Here is a 19,828-nt window from a genome sequence, read left to right on the forward strand (position 1 = left end):
TATTTCTGCCTTCATAGGACCACTGCCAAGGTGGCTAACAAAACATACAAATTAAAATCTCATCATAAAAAAAAATCACCACACAAATACACCATTAATCCAATTTAAATCCAGTGCTTAAAATGAATACAAAAGATAAAACTTTGGAAGAAAGGCTCAATGCAGGGATGCTGAGCAAAACGAAAAGGTCTTCACCTACTGGTGGAAGACAATAACAGAAGGGGACTGGCGAATCACCCTGGGGAGAGAGTTCTAGAGTTTTCATACCACTACTGAGAAGGCTGTCACCTGGGTTGCCACTAGAGATGGGCACAAACCTAAATACGACCCAAAAAACCCCACGAACCAGGCCGGTTCAGGGTTCGTGAACCAGCATTCGTGGAAGCTCCTTTTCACGGAACTTCCACGAACTGTATACTGGTTCATTGGGTCGTATTCACAGGGGCAGTTTAAACTGCCCCTTTAAGGGACTTGCAAGGGCAGGTCCCTTTAAACTATCAGCTGGCAGGGGGGATCCCCCCCGCCGCCTGCCAGATGATAGTTTAAACAGATCTGCCGCAGCAGGTCCCTTTAAACTGCCCAAACCCCTACCCCCCTATGCCCCACCCCAGCCCCAGCCCCTGTGGTGCAGCACCTTTCCTCTCCTCCCGGGAGGGGCAGGAAGGCTGTTTTTGGCCTCTTCTGCTACCCTGGGGGCCTGCAGGGCGGTGGAAGGGGCCAAAATGGCCTCTCTGCCCCTCAAATGGCCCCTCAAATGGCTGTCCTGCCATGGGATCCCCCCTGCCGCCTGCCAGCTGATAGTTTAAAGGGACCTGCCACTTGCAAGGCAGGAAAGGGCCCTTTAAACTGTTAAATGTCCCCTTTCCCTGCCGCTGTTAAGGCTGGAAAGGGGCATTTAAACCCCATGAACCACGAACTGGTTCGTAACTGGTCCTGTTCCATGATTCGTGGTTTGTGAAACCCACGAACCATGAACCTTCTGGTTCTTTTATTTTTTGTTCCGTGCCCATCTCTAGTTCCCACTCACCTAATCTCAGGAGGTGGGGGAACCCAAAGCAGGGCCTCTGAAGATGACCTCAGGGGTTTGGTGGAGTAAGTGGTCTTTTGAGTATGCTGGTTCCAAACCATATATGGCTTTAAATGTCAGCACTAGCATCTTCAATTGTGCCCAGAAACAAATAGGAAGCCAGTGTAGATGAGCAAGACTGGAGTGATATACTCCTTCTGACTCACTTCAGTCAGCATCCTGGCTGCAGCATTCTGCACAAATTGAAGCTTCCAAACACTTTTCAAAGGCAGCCCCTTATGAGTCTATAAGGTTTTGATCTTAACTTGAGCTATAAGGATTTGATCATGGTTAAGAACACTTTGTAAACCTAAACAAAATTATACCCTTCTAAACCCATTTAATTTGATGTTACTATGCCCCTAAATGCATTAAATCCACCAGGTAACCTCAGGGCTTATTGACAGTTAAATATTTGGGGAGTTATTTCCATGTAAATGCATTTAGAAGCATGGTAACAGCAAAAATGTATTTCACCTTGAAAAGGTTACATCTAGAGATGGGCACGATCCGCATTACGATAAAAAAACCCCACGATAATGGCGATTGCGCGAGCATGACCCGGCAGATTGTGATCGTCCACAGCCAACGATCCAGTGATCGGGAGAGCCCTGGATCGTTGCGTTCGGGCTCGGATCGGGGATCCAGACACTCAGGCGCCAGCAATCTATTCCCCTGGCAATGGAGCCAGGGGAAAGCCAGAGCTCTGTTTGCCCTCCTTCTGTCGCCCTGGAAACCCGAATGGAAGCCCAGCTTTCCTTGATCAGCAGGGCTTCCTTCCAACCATGGAGCAGCAAAGCAGTCACAAGTTGGGAGAAGACACCCAGGGGAGGGAGGGGGAAGGGGGGTGTTCTGTAGCCATGGGCACTCCAATCTTATCCCTGCAAACCCTAACAGGCAGCTCTGACGGCCAAACACAGACCTCCTGTGTTGCTGAAGGAGGGTGAACAGAGCCCCAACATGGGCTGCTGGAAGCCCCCCTGAAACAGCTGTTTGGAGTGTGGCTCGTCGCCACCTCCCCGTGCCCGCCAGGTCCGGCGGCCGCCGCCACCACCCACCTTCCCACATAGCTGGGAATAGCAGCATGGCCCGCTTTGGCCTCCACGATCCACGGCTCGGGAACGGGAGATGATCGGTGTGGATCGTTAATTCGGGATCATCACCAGCGCTGATCCACAACACCCACCGTTTCCCTTGGCTGCTATATTGTAATAACAAAAAAATTACTTCATAGATCTTACTTATTTATCCCCAATGAGGCATCGAAAAGTCTTACAAAGGTTAGCCGCTCTATCTCAGCCTAAGATCACCCAGTAAGCTTCCATTACGACCTGGGGATTTGAACCCAGGGCTTCCAAATCCTAACGACCACCATGCTTGTTCTCAGTGTTTAATCTGATTTGATCCTAAGATTTTGTGTATTTTGCAAACAGACCCACACATGAAATTGTGTATTAGGTACAAAAAAAATCAGTATCCTTGGAAATTCAGCGAAAAATCAAACAAACCTAGTTTCTAGTCCTTAAATCTGTTCTTGACTATATGACATGTGAACCTTACCATTTCACAACAAATTAAACTTTTTCTCATAATCACATATCATCAGAGCACAATTCATACATAAAGAAAGCATTTTTTAAAACAATGATTTTTACATTTTAAAAATAGTGTTTATTGGTGGTGTTAGGTCAACAAAAAATTTACATAGATACATGAAACAGGGCATGTAGTATATGTGACACAGGGGCAGGGGCTTATTTGATACTCACCCCCTTGCACTCGCGCTTTTTCTTCTCTTTTGTGCTCCCCAAAAACTGCGCTTAAGCCTATCTCCAGCAGTGATTTCATTTTATCCAAAGTGGCCTGATCTGCCCAGTCCGGATTACGATATTGATGGAGTCTCTAGTGTTAAAAAAAGGGAGCTTCATGTTCTCTGTGTTAAGGTTGTACAACCTATGCAATATGGGGGGGCATGTGGGGGGCACCATTCCTAGAGAGAGCACTGGTTTCACTTCTGGGTTTTCCCTGAAGTGATGTCATCTAGTCAGGCTGATGGTCATTTTTTGCTCACAGCACCAATGGAAAATGGGAACTGGGCTGGCCTCAACGAGGACTTGGCAGGTGTACTCCATGCCCTTCCCCCTTCTGACCACAGGTGCTGTTTCTTTACAGATCTTCCCACTCAAGTGGCTGAAGTAATTGTCCAAATTATTTTAAACTAAGTTTTAAAAATGTAGACTACCCAGATCACCACATTACTTCTCACACCAGCATCAACTGCCTGATGTAGTAGGGGGCTCATGGGAAGTAAACATGTGGCCTTGATACCTAAGTGATCATAACCATAGCCCTCTTTGGATGTTTCAATTGCACATACTAGGAACCTGCCAACTGCATATTTCAGAAACATGTATTATGCTCAATCCTCCTATTATGCCATGTTGTCTGAAGGAGGCAACACATAGATTTTGTACGGGTATACAGCCTCTGTACATGCTACATGAATCTTGACTTTTCAGAGTTAGGATTTGTATATACAGAAACGAAAAATCCCTGTCTTGCCCCTTTCAGACAATATGGAATCCATGTGTACCAGAAGGATCCATGACCGGTTGCCAGGCTCCCAGTTTATGTGATAATAATGTCCAAAAAGGTCCATCTGCTTGATGAGGCAATGAGAAGCTATACCACTGGGCAAGGCTTTTTTTCTGGGAAAAGAGGTGGTGGAACTCAGTGGTAGAACTCAAGACCGCACAATGACGTCACTTTGGGTCAGCTGGAACAAGGGGGGGGGGAGTTTTAAACTTAATCGCCCTAGGTGAAAATGGTCACTTGGCCAGTGGCCTCACCCCCTGATCTCCAGACAGAGGGGAGTTTAGATTGCCCTCCGTGCCACAATCTAAACTCCCCTCTGACTGGAGATCAGGGGGCGGGGCCACTGGCCATGTGACCATTTTCAAGAGGTGCCAGAACTCCATTCCACTGCATTCTCACTGAAAAAAAAGCCCTGCCACTGGGTCAGGAGAACAGGCTTTCAGCAACTAATATACCACAATAATGCTGCCTGAACTGGGCCCAATTTCCACATTGTGCTAGCCGTCTGGGTGTCACCACAGTCCCAAACCGCATAAACATCTCTCCACAGTTATACAAACTGGTGTCTGTCTAGTGCCCATGTGGATCATTACACCCAGACCCAAAGAGCCCTTCATTTTGTAGTGGTTTTGCAAGCATGATTATAAGAGGACTTACCTTCAATGGAAATTTATTAGAATTGGCCTGTTATACTGAATTAATATGATTTAAAATTGGTCGTACAATGAGGCATGTTCAGTGAAGTAGGTAGTCATACAATTGTGCAATTGTTCCACTTTGCAGGTCATTCCCTGTCAGGAAGCTCACTGTCTACTATTGTTCCTCCTCTTCCTCTCCATTACCTAATCCCATCCCGCTGTGAAGATTGGCATAGAAAGAGAAGGCAGAGCAAGCAATAAAAAGAGGGCATTTGGGCTACTCCTTGCCACTGCTGTCTGCCAAGTTGCACACCCACCCTTTCTGTCAGGCCACCTGTGGAATAACAGGATGTGGCTTAGAATGATGAAGACACGAAACAGTCACCGTTTGTTCACTCAACCTCAATTTGTGCTGTGGTAGGTGTGACTTCGCCACTCCTCATGCTTTAAGGTCATCTTATTCACAAAGAGGCCCATAAAACCTGGAAATAGTACCAAAGTGGCTCCTTTCATCATTATGGGTAGGATCGCCCATGTCCAGGTGGAGCCTGGAGATTTCCCAGAATTACAACCAATCTCCAGACTACAGAGATCAGTTCCCCTAGAGAAAATGGCTGCTTTGGAGGGTAGACTCTATAGCATTATATACAGCTGGGGTCCCTCCTTAAGCCCTGCCCTCCCTAGGCTCCATCCCCAAATCTCTAGGAATTTCACAGATATGCAGTTGAGAGGAACCTGTTACTAATAGCTTTGTAATCATTAATTTTTTTCAATATAGCTGCTGGGGCTGCTTTTTCTTGGAAAATGGCTGAAGAAGAGAGGCTATTTAGTGCTTTTCTAATCTGCCATTTTACAACTGGAAAATAACCCTGCTTTTATCTCAGCTGGAGAAAATGTATGGGCTCTCACTTTTCCTCAGAGGGGTTAAAAGGTGGAAAAGCAGAGAGGAAGGCATTTTTCAGCAGGGAAATGGCAAGGGGGAAAGGACTGAAGAACCCTTCACCTCCATTCTTTCCCCACTCCAAAAAGGAGTCCCATCGGCTTAGTTTGAAAGACAATTAAACCTTTCGAAATGGTCATGCAACTAAACACAGCTGCATTCTCAGCCTAGCCATGGAAAAGAGCAAGCAGATAACCTCTCTCTGCCACATGATCAGTTGTCATTCACAGTGAACTTTGGCATGGCCAGGGGTGATTCTTGGTCATGTGACATGGTCCTGAAGTGCTCTTTTTGAAGGAGCTCATTATGCTAAATGGTTAATTAAAAATACCTGAACAAGCAAGGTATCATACGCATTCCAGAGTTTTTGATTGTTCACATCCAGAAGAGTTTTCACATCATATCCTAGTTTAGGTGCTATTTGACCTAAAAATGGCTGAAAGAGAAAAACAAAATGCAAACCATCACTCACAGAATGATAGACACTGTCCCTGCATTGAGTGATATGATATATATCAAAGTAGATGCCAATAAATGCTTTCAGCATTGGCATTTATTGACAACTGCAGACCATCCCAGGATGTACCAGCTGCCTCTGGCAAAGAACTCAATATTTTATTATTATTTTTATCATTTTCCAGTGTCAATATACCATCACTTTGTTCCAAAGCAAGATTTATTTATTTATGTTATTTATAGTTCATCTTTCTCACTAAAGCTCAAGATGGATTTTACATTGCAAGAATGCAATCAACAGGATGGAATATCAAATAAGCAATGTAATAGGATTAGGATTGCAGAAATCTGAAACTAAACAGAAATCTGAAAACCAAAGAAATCTGAAAGCTAGAAAAAGAATCAGTATTAACAGGATTTGTTATACAATGGAGAAGTTACATAGTAGGACAATACAGCAATAGATAGTACATACTATACACAACAGTACAGCTCACAGTCCCTTTCTCTTTATTAAAGCATCTTTCTTTATCATTCTGTTATAATATAGCCTTATTACCTGTGTAAAAATGCCCTCCTAAATAAGAAAGTGGTTTCTCTGGATAATTCACAAGGGCCTGTTGCCATAAAGGAAGATTAAACTGTAGAGGTAGGTAACATCTGCATGACAATAAAGCCTGACAATATACATTCTATGATTTCTCTTATAATGTCTGTTCCGGTAGCCTGCGTCACAAGAAAGATATTGGAATGGTTTCTCTGGCAGGTGCAGAAGCTGGTGCCTGATCAGCACGGACTTGATATTTTGTACAACCATGGTCCTCAAAATCCTCTACCATCTTGATTGGCAAGAGCGGCTTCTTGGCATCTTGCTCAGTTCATGAGAACATTTCAGGCTTAACATTCTGAATTTCCAACAAGGATATCAAAGTGCAATACTGCTGCATATTGTTTCCAGATAAAGCAAACAGATAAGGAATCAAAAGGAACTCCTTTTCTTCAGTGATACTCACTGATAGAGATGGGCATGAACTGCATTACGAACTTCAAAAACCCATGAAATTGGTGATCGCGCGATTGTGATCTGGCAGTTCATGATTGTCCACGGCCAACGAACCAGTGTTTGGGAGAGGCTTGGTTCGGTGCGTTCGGCCATGGTTCGGGAAGCCAGACAGTCAGGTACCAGCAAAAGACAGTCAGGCACCAGGAATGCACAAACTACTCTGCAAATGGCAAGCTACCAGTGGCTCACTAGTCTGATCCTCAGCATAGCTGAAACCCCTGTACTATTAATTTTATTACTAATAAAACAAACTGGAAAAAATGATAATGTTATTAAGAAGGAAATAAGTTTATAATCTCTGAAACTGTAAAACTATTTCAAGAAATGAAGGAAGGCTCCATACATTGAAAATACTGTCTTTCTTTTTCTTACCATATAGTCTTTCAGTTTGATCTTGAATGCACCTGAATCCAAGGTTTCCTTCAGAAGTTTATTAAACCGTGTACAGCCATGAATAGGATAGGACAACAGCTGAAACAAAAATAATAAAATGCATTAAGTAGAAAAGCGCCTATTACTGTGGCCTGTCTCTAATCTATTCATGTTGTTTGCAGCCATGTTGGGAAAAAAGTAAAACCAAAAAGCCCAGGGCCGTTTCCAGACGGCTTACCAGCCCCCGGAACGTCGCGCCACGTTGCGGGGAAAACGCGAAATATCGCGTTTTCTCGCGCGAGTTTTGCGCGACGTCATGCGACATCACGCAAAACTCGCATGAGAAAACGCGATATTTCGCGTTTTCCCCGCAACGTGGCACGACATTCCGGGGGCCAGTAAGCCATCTGGAAACGGCCCTGGACACAATCCATATTATACCATGGAATACCAGCCCACTAACAAATAACAGTGTGCAAACTTTTGAATTCCCCAGAACTGTTCATCAGACTAGATGAAGTCCTCTTCGTATTTTTTCTTTATTTTGTAGTACACTTAAGATGTTTCTAGTGAACATCAAAGTTATCAAAAGCTTTGTGGCATTCAAGATGTTTGTTCTCAAGACAACCCAATGACTGGGATCAAACCCTGATTCTAAATGTAAGATTCTTGTTATCTGCCAGACTCCCTCTTGCTCCATATATATGTGAGTGAGAGGATTGAGCCTGGTGTTTAGCCTGTAGAAGCCTGTCAGAAACTGGCCCTGAATGATAAAAGGCTGAGAAAATATCGTTCAGTGGTGGCGTAAGGTGTAAAGGCTGTAATCTCAAACATTAGTGAACTTAAATTAGTGAACTCAAATTTGCAGTCAAGCACAATGGTGTGATAGCACTTCAAGGGAAAACTCATTCTTACCATAGAGTTTCTGGCATTTCCTAGAGCGAAGTTACATCACTTCTGGTTTTTCTCCAGAACTGAAATCATGCTGATGGCTTTCCACACCATGTCCCTGCTCCCAACTCATGCCAAGTGCCAGCTAACTGACAGCCCTATAGCTGGGTATAATGGCTTTTGATTCCTAAATCCTTGCCCCTTCTTTGAGTTGGTTTCAGCCAGCTTTTTCCACTCAATTTCACTCAATTCCCACCCCTCCTTATCCCACATTACTTTTGTACATGTATGTCCCCTATCCTGTTTGATCTTGTCTATATGGTTGCTCCAGAGATTTCTGTGACTCTTCCTTGTCTGAGGGGCAGGAGAGGCAGGAAGGTGATTTCTGTCCCCATTTCATACCTTCTCCTACAAGTTCTCTTGCTAGCTACACAAATAAGTGATTTTATACGCTGGCTACTGCAAGCAAAGTTTTGTTGGATGAGAAAGATGTCTGAATTTCTGTTGAAAAGGTGGGGTTAAAAAACTGCTTTCTTACCCGATCCTGTTTACGAGGCAAAGTATGAACTGGAATTGGCTGCCAGGGAATACGATGGTGCCATATTTGCTTACCAGATGGAGGAAAGAGGCCGGCTAGATTGGTCTGAGCACTCATAATAGTTCGATCAGTATCTGTGCTTAGGACATAAATCTAGAGAGGCAAAATGTGAGTAGATCAGAGTGGTGCTGACTTTATTCCTGTGGATCAGACATAAAACAAAATGCTGAATGGTGGGGATGTGAAGCCCAATAGGATGTTTTGTTTCCTTGGGGTCAGTTAGCAGATGAGATGGGTAGACTTAGTAGCTGAAGAACAATGCAAAGCTATGCAGAGCATGGAACTCCTAGATCACATCTAGGTGAAATGAAAAGACTCATGTATAGTTAAGCTCTGGGGCCTCTACAGAGAATGACCTGTTTCTAGTGAATAATCAAATTAGAACTGAAAACAGAGCTCACAGTGGGCCTCTGAGCTTAATGAATGAATAGGTGCCTACAGGAACTGCCTAGTCTGAGGCCTCAGAGAACTTTAAAGGTGGTAGCTAACAGTTTGAATTGTCCCTGGAAGCAAATCACCATCTAGCTTAAATTCTTTTGCATTGGTACATTCCTAGGGTTGCCACCTCCAAGTTGAGAAATTCCTAGAGATCTGGAGGGTGAAACCTGGAGAAAGTGGGGTTTGGGGAGGGACAAGACCTTGGCATAGAGTCCACCCCCGAAAGTAGCCATTTTCTTCAGGTGAACAGACCTCTGTGGCCTGGAGACCAGTTGTAATTCTGGGAGATCTCCAGCTTGGTAGGGTTTCTGGGAGTGGTGTGGTAGGGATCTTGATGGCTGGAGAAGAGCCTGCTGGCCTCCATGAACAACGAACAACGAACATGTTCATGAACAGGTCATGTTCGTCAGTGTTCGTTGTTCGTTGAACAACGAACACCATGTTCATTTTTTTCTGTTTGTGCCCATGTCTACACTCGACCTGCAATCTCATTTTTGCACACCAGGATGTTCCAAACAGTCACACAAGCCACCGCTTGGTCGCCTTTGGTACTGATTTTGCATGTTTGTTTGTTGGGAAGGCTGATGAATTCATGGAGATACCGTAACTTCAATTACAATATTTATATAAATGTGTTGTTGAGTGAACAGAGCTCCTCTACTCACCTCTTTTCTTTTGTATTCAGGACTTAATAATCTTCTATATCTATTCCTTAAGTATTTTCCAAGTTTGTATTGCTGCTTCATTCCTTCCTGTGGGAACAATAATATAGACACATGAGATATAATATTATTTTATTGCCACTTATTCCTACCTTTTGAACTAATGATTTCAAAGTAGGTTTTGCATATTGTATAATAACAATGTTGATTGTAAAACAATAAAATCATTGACTCATGAAAGAACAGGGCTAAGAGTTTTTGCCTATTAGTTTCAAAATTGTGGTAGGACAGCATCTACAGTCAGTGTGGTGTACTGTTTAGAGTGTTGGACTGGGATCTTGGACACTCAGATTCAAATCCCCACTCTGCCATAGAAGCTTGCTGAGTGATTTTGGCCATACACTTTCAGCCTAACCTACCTCATAGGGCTGTTGAGAAGATAAAAGTGAGAAAAAGAGAACAATGTAAGTCTCTTCGGGTTCCCATTGGGTATCAGGTAAATACATGCATGCATGCATACATACATACATAGCATTGTGCTAAACATTGGCACAATCTCCAATATTGGCTACAAGAGAAATTGAAGCTTTTTGTCCAGCAATTCATATTTTTATATTGCTGTAACTCTGACTTGACTAATACAATTCTTGTTTACAACTGTGCAAATATAATTTTTTGCCATTTCTGAAAAGTTGATTGCTGATGCCAAGATGCCTTTTTATTTTACAGTGGAACCATATAGATGCTTCTAACTAGCTGCGGTGTTTGGAGTATTTCTTTGTTTACACTGAGACAGGACACTGGGGTCCCCCCAAGTTTCATTCAGCTGTTGAAAACGATGCAGGGAAGGAAGCAGGGACTTCTCATCCCCCTGTGCTACAGTCCTCAGCAGAACTACGCCCACACAGTATTCATTTTGAAAAGTTAAAAAATAGACTCAATAGCAGATTTGGGATGCTATATTGTCTAGTTGGGCCCTCAGCCCAACTTTTAATCCTCTGTTGTATCCAGTGGTTTGGATCCAACCAATTTTTCCACTGGTAAAAAAGGAAGCATAGGGTCCCCTTTGCCAGCAAAAGTCCTATGTTGAGGATTATGGGACCTGTATAAAAGCCATATAGGACAGCAGCTGTCATGAGGACAGGACTTTGGTGACTTTGAGCAAAATACTTGCTGGATCCAACTCATTAACTCTTGCTGCCCAGACCGTAATTTGTTATTAAAGTAACATCGTAGCAGTAAATGTGGAGCAAATGACAAACATAATTTTTGAAGGGGAACATAAAACAACAGCAACATTTTTTAGGAAGGTAAAATAGGAATGTAGAAATTTACTTCCAGGAATGCAAACTTGAACTGATGCTATCTTGACTCCATTTATACTCCACTGTAACAAAACTGACATTATTATCAGTTGCGTAATCATGATAATAGAATGCCAGCACCTTTATAGTGGTTAAGATACAGTAACTTAAGAGAGCAAACAACAAACCCTGGTGAGTTGTCCAAATCCTTGGGGCCAATCTCGACATTCATTTGTGGGAAAGGTTGAAATGGGACTTCTGTCACCATGTCGGTAAACCTGGTAGAAGGGGTTGAAGACTGAATTAGCTTTCCAGAAAACTAAAACATGATATAATTTATCCAAATTAAATGTAAATCATACAGAGCCCCATTCTCAGTCCCAGTTCAAAAGGGCTTAGGATGGTGACAAAGCCTCACACTGCCATGTCTGAGGGTCAAGCTACAAGTGACGAATGGCACTTGAACGGCAAGTGGATTGAGTGGAGGGCGAGTGAACAGGGAGAAATACACTTGCCGTTCCAGTGTCATTCGTCACTTGTAGCTTGGCCCTCAGAGATATGCTGGCAGCAAGTTCTACTGGTTTTGGTGCTGGCATAAGCTCATCACTGGCCTAGACTCGAGTGGCATCAGAGGCATTCTGTGAATGGAGCGGGACTTAGCTGGCTTCCGAACCCCCTCCAGCACCAGACACACCCTTGATGCCAGCACAATGTTACTCCACCAAAACTCCACCAAAACACATCCCTTAGAGGTTGAGGCAGTGGAAGCTCCTAAGTGTCTCCACGCCTTCCACCAGCACAGCTGGGTGCTGACAAAGTCCGCAGCCTGTCACAGACCCACCCAGCACTATATGAATCCCAGTAAGGTCACCATTAGCTCAGATGACAGGGCACATGGCATGAAGCTGTATTTCTTTGCTCTATGTCATGTCACGTGCACTCAGGGTACAGATGGGTAGGGACCTTGCAGAGAAGGCACTTCCTACAGCATCAGGATACTGAGCGCAAACATGCAAGGGAGAAAACAAATATTAATGAACCATTTGCCTAATGCTGCTATGCTCAGAACCTTTACAGGAACTCCATTTCAGGACACAGAAACTAAAGATGAGGCCACAATGGAAGAGCCACTTAAATTGGAGGAAGGCTCCTTAGGCCTTGAATCCATATCTGCAGAGCTCACTGTAGTATGTTAACACCAGCGCACCTGCTGCTTACCCCATCAATCTCCTTGTGAGTCAAAGAACTGGCTTCTCTTTGCTCCCTGCCTTCTGGCACTGTGTGTGTGAACTGTGGCTATGTGATGTTGGGGGCTGTAGCTGCATTGGGGGATGGAAGTTGGCTGCTTGGTAGATATTGCTTGGTAGATATTGGTGGGGTTCACCATGGACTCCAGCGTGATCCCTATGCTTCTTGTACTTCCGTTGTGTGGTTACTATCACTGATTTTCCAATTGCAAAGCAGCTGTCATATATGTCTGTCTACATATCTGCCACGACTATTTTCTGTGCTGTGCTGGGTAATGATGATCCTCTGAGAGTACATGAAGTTGCCTATTGATAGCCTGCTTGGCTGGGAGTTGCTTATCTTGCAGGTGACTATGGTGGCGTCTACTTTTGTTTTCACAGCCGCCTGAAAGAGTGTCCTTGAAGGCCGGCTGAGCCTAGGAACTGAAAATGACTTCATTTTTGCTTCTCTCCTCCAGTCCCCCTCCCCTCCTGTTTCAAAAGCCCTTCCTCCCCCTCCTGACCCCTTTGTGCTAGAATCTCAACTGTCCTTATCCCAAAGGTGGGAACTTTCCCTATATTTGACCCCTCCAAGCTCCCATACATCACTTCTGCCAATGACCCTGTCTGAGTATGCTGATACTGATAGATCTCTAATAAAGTTACTGTAACTCATACCCTGGAGCAGGGGTTATTTCATAGGAAAAGAGTTGGAGGAACTCATTAGCATAACTCATTAGTATATGTCACACCCCTTGACATCACTGGAAGAGTGTCATTAGCATAACTGATTTGCATATGCCACACCCCCGACATTGCCTATCATGTCTGTTTTGGAACCAATCCTGGCCATTCAGGGCCGAAATTGGGCCCAAAATGGGCCAAATCCACATTACCCTTTTTTTCCCGCGTTTTCCCCGCATTCTCCCCGCAATCCCGAGTGCCGGTCACATTACCTCATTAAACAGACGCATTTCATTCGCATTTCTCCCGAATATGTGGTCACAGTTTTTCAACGGGAGTTTCACGGTGGCCGTGAACGGGCCAATGCGCAATTTACGCGGTTTTTTTAAAAACCACCCCCCTTCCTGTCTCTCTGGCCGTTCCGAGAGTTCCTATTGGCTGATTCAACTTGCAAGTGCTCCGTAGACTGCAAAAGACTATTTTTGACTTCATAGCATTGGATTTATTGATTATGCTGTTTCTGAATCAAATCTGGTTTGAAAAATCATTTTGGGGTGAATCCATCCTCAGAATGGACTCGTGAAACTTCCTTTTTAACTGTTTTTTATTTTTTTATTTTATATTACTGTAATATCGAAATTACAGTGAATCAATCATTCAAAATAAACAGTCGCTGCCGAGGGCCGCCCCAGCGGCGGGGCTGGAGGCGCTGGGAAGCCGGCAGGCTCATCGCTCGCCTCCCCTCCCGCCGGGGTCAAGAAGGTGCCCGGCAGACCGAGTCGAAGCCCGGAGCGCAGCCAACAGACCGGCAAGCGCAGGGCTCCTCTTCGCTCCTCAGCGCGAGAACGACATCGCCGTAGTCTCTGCTGGAGGCTCCCGGCTCAGAGCGGAGAAGGGACTGGCCGAGGCATCCCTGGCTGAGCCGAACGGACAGCAAAGGCGGCTGGGCCCGTGGGCTGGCACGTCCGCGGAGGGGGACTGAAGACGAACAGGGATTTTAAAAACTGCTGCCGAGGGAAGTGGGTGGTGGCGGGCCGGGGATGCCGGCCGAGGAGACAGCCGCGTCCCTCCAAGCCTCTCTCTTCAGTGAGCCAGTGCCGCGCTGCCGGGGGGCGAGGATGCGCTGCGCGGCGCGCTCTCCACTGCGGGCGCTCCGGCTCAGGCACTCGCCACGCAGAGGCCCGGCCCACGGGGCGCAGGGGTGCCTGCCCCTGCGAGGTCGCCCATCAGCGCGGTGGTCCACGGGAGGGGAGGGGGCGCAGCCTTCCCCCCTTGGGGTAAACGGCCCTCTGGCCGCCAAGCTGGCTTGACTCCGCAGGCGCTGCCGCTCCAGTCTTGGAGAGGGGGGAAGGGGGAGCAGAGGGCTGGGCGGCGTCTCGGCGCGCTCCACTCGCACAAACATGCAACCCACACCTTTCAAACCAGCCTTTGTACGGCCCCTCTTCATCCAAAGCGACTGACCGGCCTGAACCCGCTCAAAGCTTGGCTTTGTGAAACTTCAGTAAAATTCAAGCACTGAACTGTCCTGCATAGGAAATGCCCACAAAAGCTTCCCACATGCTTCAAAATTTCCAAAAAAGAAACGGAAGAGCCATCAGTGCTGTCAGTGGGGGAAAGAGAGGCATCATTATCTTCAATGATGTTTCTTTATAACACAAGATCGAAATAACTGAAAAGTGAGCTCAAAATTTTTTTTAAAAAATGGGCGGGGAAAAAAGGTCCCGCCCAAAAAAAGCAGTTTTCGAGTGGCCGTGTGACCGGAGGGACGCGTGAGAAAGGCGGATTGGAAGCAGGGATGTGAACGAAGAGGAAAAAATCACGGATTGGAGGCAAACGGAAGATATCCGATAAACATGCGGGTAATGGGTGAATGTGGATTCGACCATGGTCAGGATTGGGCCACTACTGAGTGGGTGAGTGCTCCACTATCCATCAGAGGCCCAATCCTGGCCGTTTCGGGACTAATCCTGGCTGTTTTGGACCCGATCCTGGCTATTTTGGGCCCAAATTGGGCTGAAAGGGGCCCAAAATGGCCAGGATCAGGCCTGAAATGCCCGGGATTTGGCTGCCGCCAGATGGGGGAGTGTTCCCCCACATGGCAGTGGCCTGATCAGGGCCATTTTAGCCCCAATTCAGGACAAAACTGCCCGATCCAGGCCAAAATGTGCCCCAAATGGAGGGTTCCCCTGCCTGGCACCGAATCGATCCGGGCCATTTCGGCCCCAATCCAGGCCGAAAAGGGTCCCAAAGGGCCAAAAGTCAGGTGGGCGGTGCCACCTGACATGTGACCTCTTTGGAGAACTGCCAGAACTGCATTTCTGCGCATTCCCCCTCAAAATAAGCCCTGCCCTGGAGTGTGTGCAGTGGAGTACTATGGGGATCTAACTGCCAGAACCTGACAGCAGCCATAGATTGCCAACCAGGGACACTGGTGAAATTCCAACCTCAGTTCTGCACTGGCACTGGGATCCTAGGCTAAGGCACTACCTCTCTCTAAAGTATACTGCTCTCTGGAGCAAAAAGACCCTATGAACAGCTTGATACCAAGAGAAATCTGCCAGCAATTCTCTAGGCAGTGTTACAATTCTAAGTCATGGAAAGGAGGGGGGAGTGTTGGGCAGGGATATGCTAACCCTGCATTATTTGGGATTTTTTTAGATCTTTAGTGGCAGAATACAATGCTTGTCAAGAAAGTCTGGACTGGACCCATTATAGGAAAGATACTGCAATTTGTCAAAGAAAAAGCTTTCTTTGTCAGTTATGGCCAGATATTTCTACATCTTAATTGGAATATTGTGGCTCAGCTTAAGCCCCGAGGCAGTTTACATAGTATCTGTACATGAAAGCTGACTCTGTGCATGAGTCAGCTGTAATGTGCTACAAATTGCTGTGTGTGTGGGGGGGGGGGGGGTTGATGGGTGTGGTGGTTTAAGAAGATTGTGTCCTGTAATGGAGTAATAGATACAGAGACACATTTGGTATGCAATATCTCTCTCCACGAGACAACTTACATGGAGATGCTCAACTGCCAGGGAGGAATACATGTGAGTCTGTTCACTTGCTGTTCAAGTGTCATTCGTCACTTCTAGCTTGGCCCTTAGGGTCTCACCACACAGTGACATCTGGCACGTGCTGTTTAAGTGTTGGGTTTCACAATTTTACCTGGGAGCTGTAGTTTTAAAAGAGATGCTGGATCGGATCACTGTGGAGAGAGGAGGATTAGCTCTTTTTGTAAAACAAAGAGTTGGGAGGGAGAGGTAGAAAAGAAGTGTTTCGCTAGTTCCCTTAACTCCTTAGTTGCTGAACTATAGTCTCCCCCCTCCCCCAGCAGATTTCACCCAGAGGGGGCAGGAAGAGAGAGACTGTGTAGTTCAGCAACCCCTCTGGGTGGAATATGCCAGATCTTAAAATAAAGAGGGGGGAGGGAGACTGTGTAGTTCAGCAACTAATGGGGTGGATTATTTGTACCAGGAAGCCCCTCTTACCCCACTCTGCAGCCCCAGTCCTAATTGCCCCCCTCCCTACAGCTGGTTTCACCATGGGTAAAAAGGTAGGAAATTCTAATAATGGAATTCCAAGGCCACATTTAATTGGTCATAATTAGAAAAAAATATCCAGGTTTGGGAAAGTAACTCACAGTTGTAATATTCAGTAGTCCATTTTATGTTTTATATTAGTTTCAGGGCACTAGAATCTGGAATAGTTCTAGTCCAGTTTTTACTCATGTCTGTAGGTGAACTGGTCAGAGAAACTGCTCTAAAGGACTCTAGGAGGCTTTGTGTTCCTTTATTCATTTCTCCTAAATAAAATTATTCTATGTTTATTAAAAAGACCCTCAGCATCTTTTTGGATGATCACAGCATCTCTATAAGGGAGACTGTAGTCTGTTGTTGTGCAGACCAAATCCCTGGATACTGAAATGAAAAGGGCAGAGTAGGAGAGGGGGGGAAAAGAGAGATGAAGGAAAAAATAGAACAGGGGCTGTAAGAAGGACAGAAGAATAAAGCCTTGTGTTAAGAATCCCACACTGAGCTACACAATGAACTGGCGACCAGACATGGAACCACAGAAAAACTTCATTCAGTTCTTTATACTTGGTAAGGATCAGGGCTTTTTTTCAGCGGGAGCACAGTGGAATGGAGTTCCAGCACCTCTTAAAAATGGTCACATGGTTGGTGATCTCCAGACAGAGGGGCATTTAGATTGCCCTCTGCGCTGCTGAGCGGCGTGGAGGGCAATCTAAACTCCCCTGTCTGGAGATCAGGGGGTGAGGCCACTGGCCATGTGACCATTTTCACTGAGGGCAATTTAAACTTTAAAAACCTTCCCCCTTGTTCCAGCTGACCCAAAGTGACGTCATTGTGCGGTCCTGAGTTCCACCACTGAGTTCCACCACCTCTTTTCCCAGAAAAAAAAGCCCTAGTAAGGATGTTAAGATTTGCTGCTGCAAGATCTGAGGAAACTTGTGAGGCATACTCTTCCACTGACTAACTGCTATTGGATCTCTGGATGGAACAAGTGAATGTACGGCGCTTATTTTCCTGTGCTGGTGCTTATTTTCCTATGCTGCCGTTGGTTGCTATCTTCCAATACAATTTTGATTGATTGCACAAGTGTTTGCATTTTGAAAGACTTGCAAATTATTCCTGGGCTCAAAAATTCCATTTACTTTGTTCTGTGACCAAGCTTCTGGAAAGGTCATAGTATAGGAAAGCTGGGAATGTGTATCTTTTGATTGTTTTTCTTTATCAAAAATTAAAGGCAGATGTTCCAGTAACAGCAGCTGTGGATTCTCTTTCCGGATAAGAAACTGCCTAGGCAGATCAGGCACAGAACTTATCTGCATTGTGAAGTGCCTTAGCTATAACATATCTGATGCAGCCATTATTCATACAACTTGGCAAGCTTGGCATTGTGCATTTCCATTTACACCGAATTTGTGACATCTCTGAGTATATTCTTGGGCTCCATGCACATTGTTGCATACAACTGCACCTCAATCAAGACCAAAAAGTTGCTGGAGAGTATCTCATGTTAACATGGTGAAGAATGGAAGATAATAGGAATGCCATAATGGTTAGAGTGCAGATAAACATAAATATTGGTCAAATATTGTCAGACTAGGAAGCATAGGACCAGTATGGTATAATGGTTGGATTTGGATCTAGCAAACCAGAGTTCAAATCCCTACTCAGCTAGGTGCAGGGCTTTTTTTCAGCTGCAACGTGGGGGAACAGAGTTCCGGAACCTCTTGAAAATGGTCACATGGCTGGTGGCCCCGCCCCCTGATCTCCAGACAGAGGGGAGTTTAGATTGCCCTCCACACCATGCAATGCGGAGGGAAATCTAAAACTCCCCTCTGTCTGGAGATCAGGGGGCAGAGCCACCAGCCATGTGACCATTTTCTCCGAGGGCAACCCACTGAGTTCCACCACCTCTTTTCCCAGAAAAAAAGACCTGGCTAGGTGACCTTGGGCCAATCATTTTCTCTTAATCTAACTTGACTCACAGGGTTGTTGTGAAACTAAAATAGAGAAGGGGAGAACCGTGAATGCTGCTCGGTGAAAGAATGAGATAAAAACATTATCTATGAACACTGAATACATTTGGAAGCCCTGATAAGAAATATAAAACATAGCCAAATGGCAGCCACTTTTTTGGAGAGCCATACTCTTTACTCAGATCTTAACCTTGGGAAGTCAGATTGCTTGATAATTTCTAATTCTTCATGGGATTTAACAAAATCCTGGCCTTAGTCCTGTGCTTTCAACAGCAGACCAACATGCTGAAATTAGATGCCTGAGGGCTAATAGTTTAGTTGATGCAGAAGCAAGGCCAGTAATCCTTGTCGTCTCTCATTCTCAGGGCCAAACTAGACCCAATGACTTACTTGTGGCTGCCATGAGGACACCACCACCAATTTAGAGTCATTTATAAAAGCGGTGAGGAGTGGATCCTGATTGGACCCACAGTGCGGTGCTCTTGTTTCATCCCTGGCCGGTCTTTGCAAGTGCCGAAACAGCGGAGTGGGGAGTGGGGGTGGATTGTGACTGTTTTGGCACTTAATAGGGCATGAGCATTGGGGTAGGGAAGAAAAACACCTCTGCCCACCAGGGGTTCTTTAGCAGAGGGGAGCTTTTCAAACTGTGATCCTCCACCTGCAGTCTAAAGTCTGCTCTACTTCTTTCACCTCATTCTCTTGCAAGTGTCAAGCAGGCCCTCACTGTCCTTTGGAATTTTGTTGGTTTTCTTGTTTTACAGTGTGATCCTATGAAGAATTACTCCAGTCGACATCCAATGAAATCAATGAACGGATAGGATGGCACTAGGGTTGCCAGGTCCCCTTGCCTTCTGGCGGGAGGTGGAGAACCCAGTGCTTACCATTCTGGTGCTTCTGGGATGCTGTATGTATGTGCACGGTCCTGTGCCAGTGCACCGACATCAATTCTGGGAAGTAACATCATCAGGCAAGGCTAGGAACATGCACGCTTTGCCGCAGGCCGGTTTGGGCCCCTAATGGGCCCTGTTTGGCCCATTTGGGGTCCAAATAGGCTCATGGCGAAGTGCGGGAGCACTCTCAGGGTGGCGCGACGTCAGTGCTGTTGTTGCTCCAGCCCCAGGAGTGCACCTGGGAGACCCATTCCCCACCTTTCCTCCCCACCAGCCAAGTAAGCAGTGGTAGGGGGCAAAAGATGGGAACAGGGGATCCCCCACCAGGGGAATGGGATCCCTAGATTGTGCAATTATTTTTCAGGAAAAGGGCATAGTAAAAGGAAACAAATCTTTTCATTTCACTGGGTAAATAGAACTTAAGAGTATATGATGCAGAAAGAATGACTTGCAGCTTTACACATCTGTTAAGGAGGGTCATTGTCAGCCACACAGTAAAGAAGCC

The 19,828-nt window shown here is 45.6% G+C and overlaps 1 protein-coding gene across 1 annotated transcript in view; it reads right to left on the reverse strand.

Moving 5' to 3' along the window:
* Window positions 1–19,375, reverse strand: part of LOC129337317 (prostatic acid phosphatase-like) — a 34,680-nt gene extending 15,305 nt beyond the window's left edge. Inside the window, exons 1-7 of the mRNA XM_054990922.1 lie at window positions 19,315–19,375; window positions 11,212–11,342; window positions 9,723–9,809; window positions 8,560–8,712; window positions 7,131–7,229; window positions 5,571–5,675; window positions 2,836–2,968 (exon numbers count right to left, since the gene is read on the reverse strand). Coding sequence (XP_054846897.1) covers window positions 2,836–2,968; window positions 5,571–5,675; window positions 7,131–7,229; window positions 8,560–8,712; window positions 9,723–9,809; window positions 11,212–11,342; window positions 19,315–19,375 — 769 coding nt within the window. The remainder of the gene's footprint in view (window positions 1–2,835; window positions 2,969–5,570; window positions 5,676–7,130; window positions 7,230–8,559; window positions 8,713–9,722; window positions 9,810–11,211; window positions 11,343–19,314) is intronic.
* Window positions 19,376–19,828: the final 453 nt, after the last annotated feature.

Source organism: Eublepharis macularius, chromosome 11 (assembly GCF_028583425.1).
Source record: "Eublepharis macularius isolate TG4126 chromosome 11, MPM_Emac_v1.0, whole genome shotgun sequence".
In the NCBI taxonomy this organism is placed as follows: Eukaryota; Metazoa; Chordata; class Lepidosauria; order Squamata; family Eublepharidae; genus Eublepharis; species Eublepharis macularius.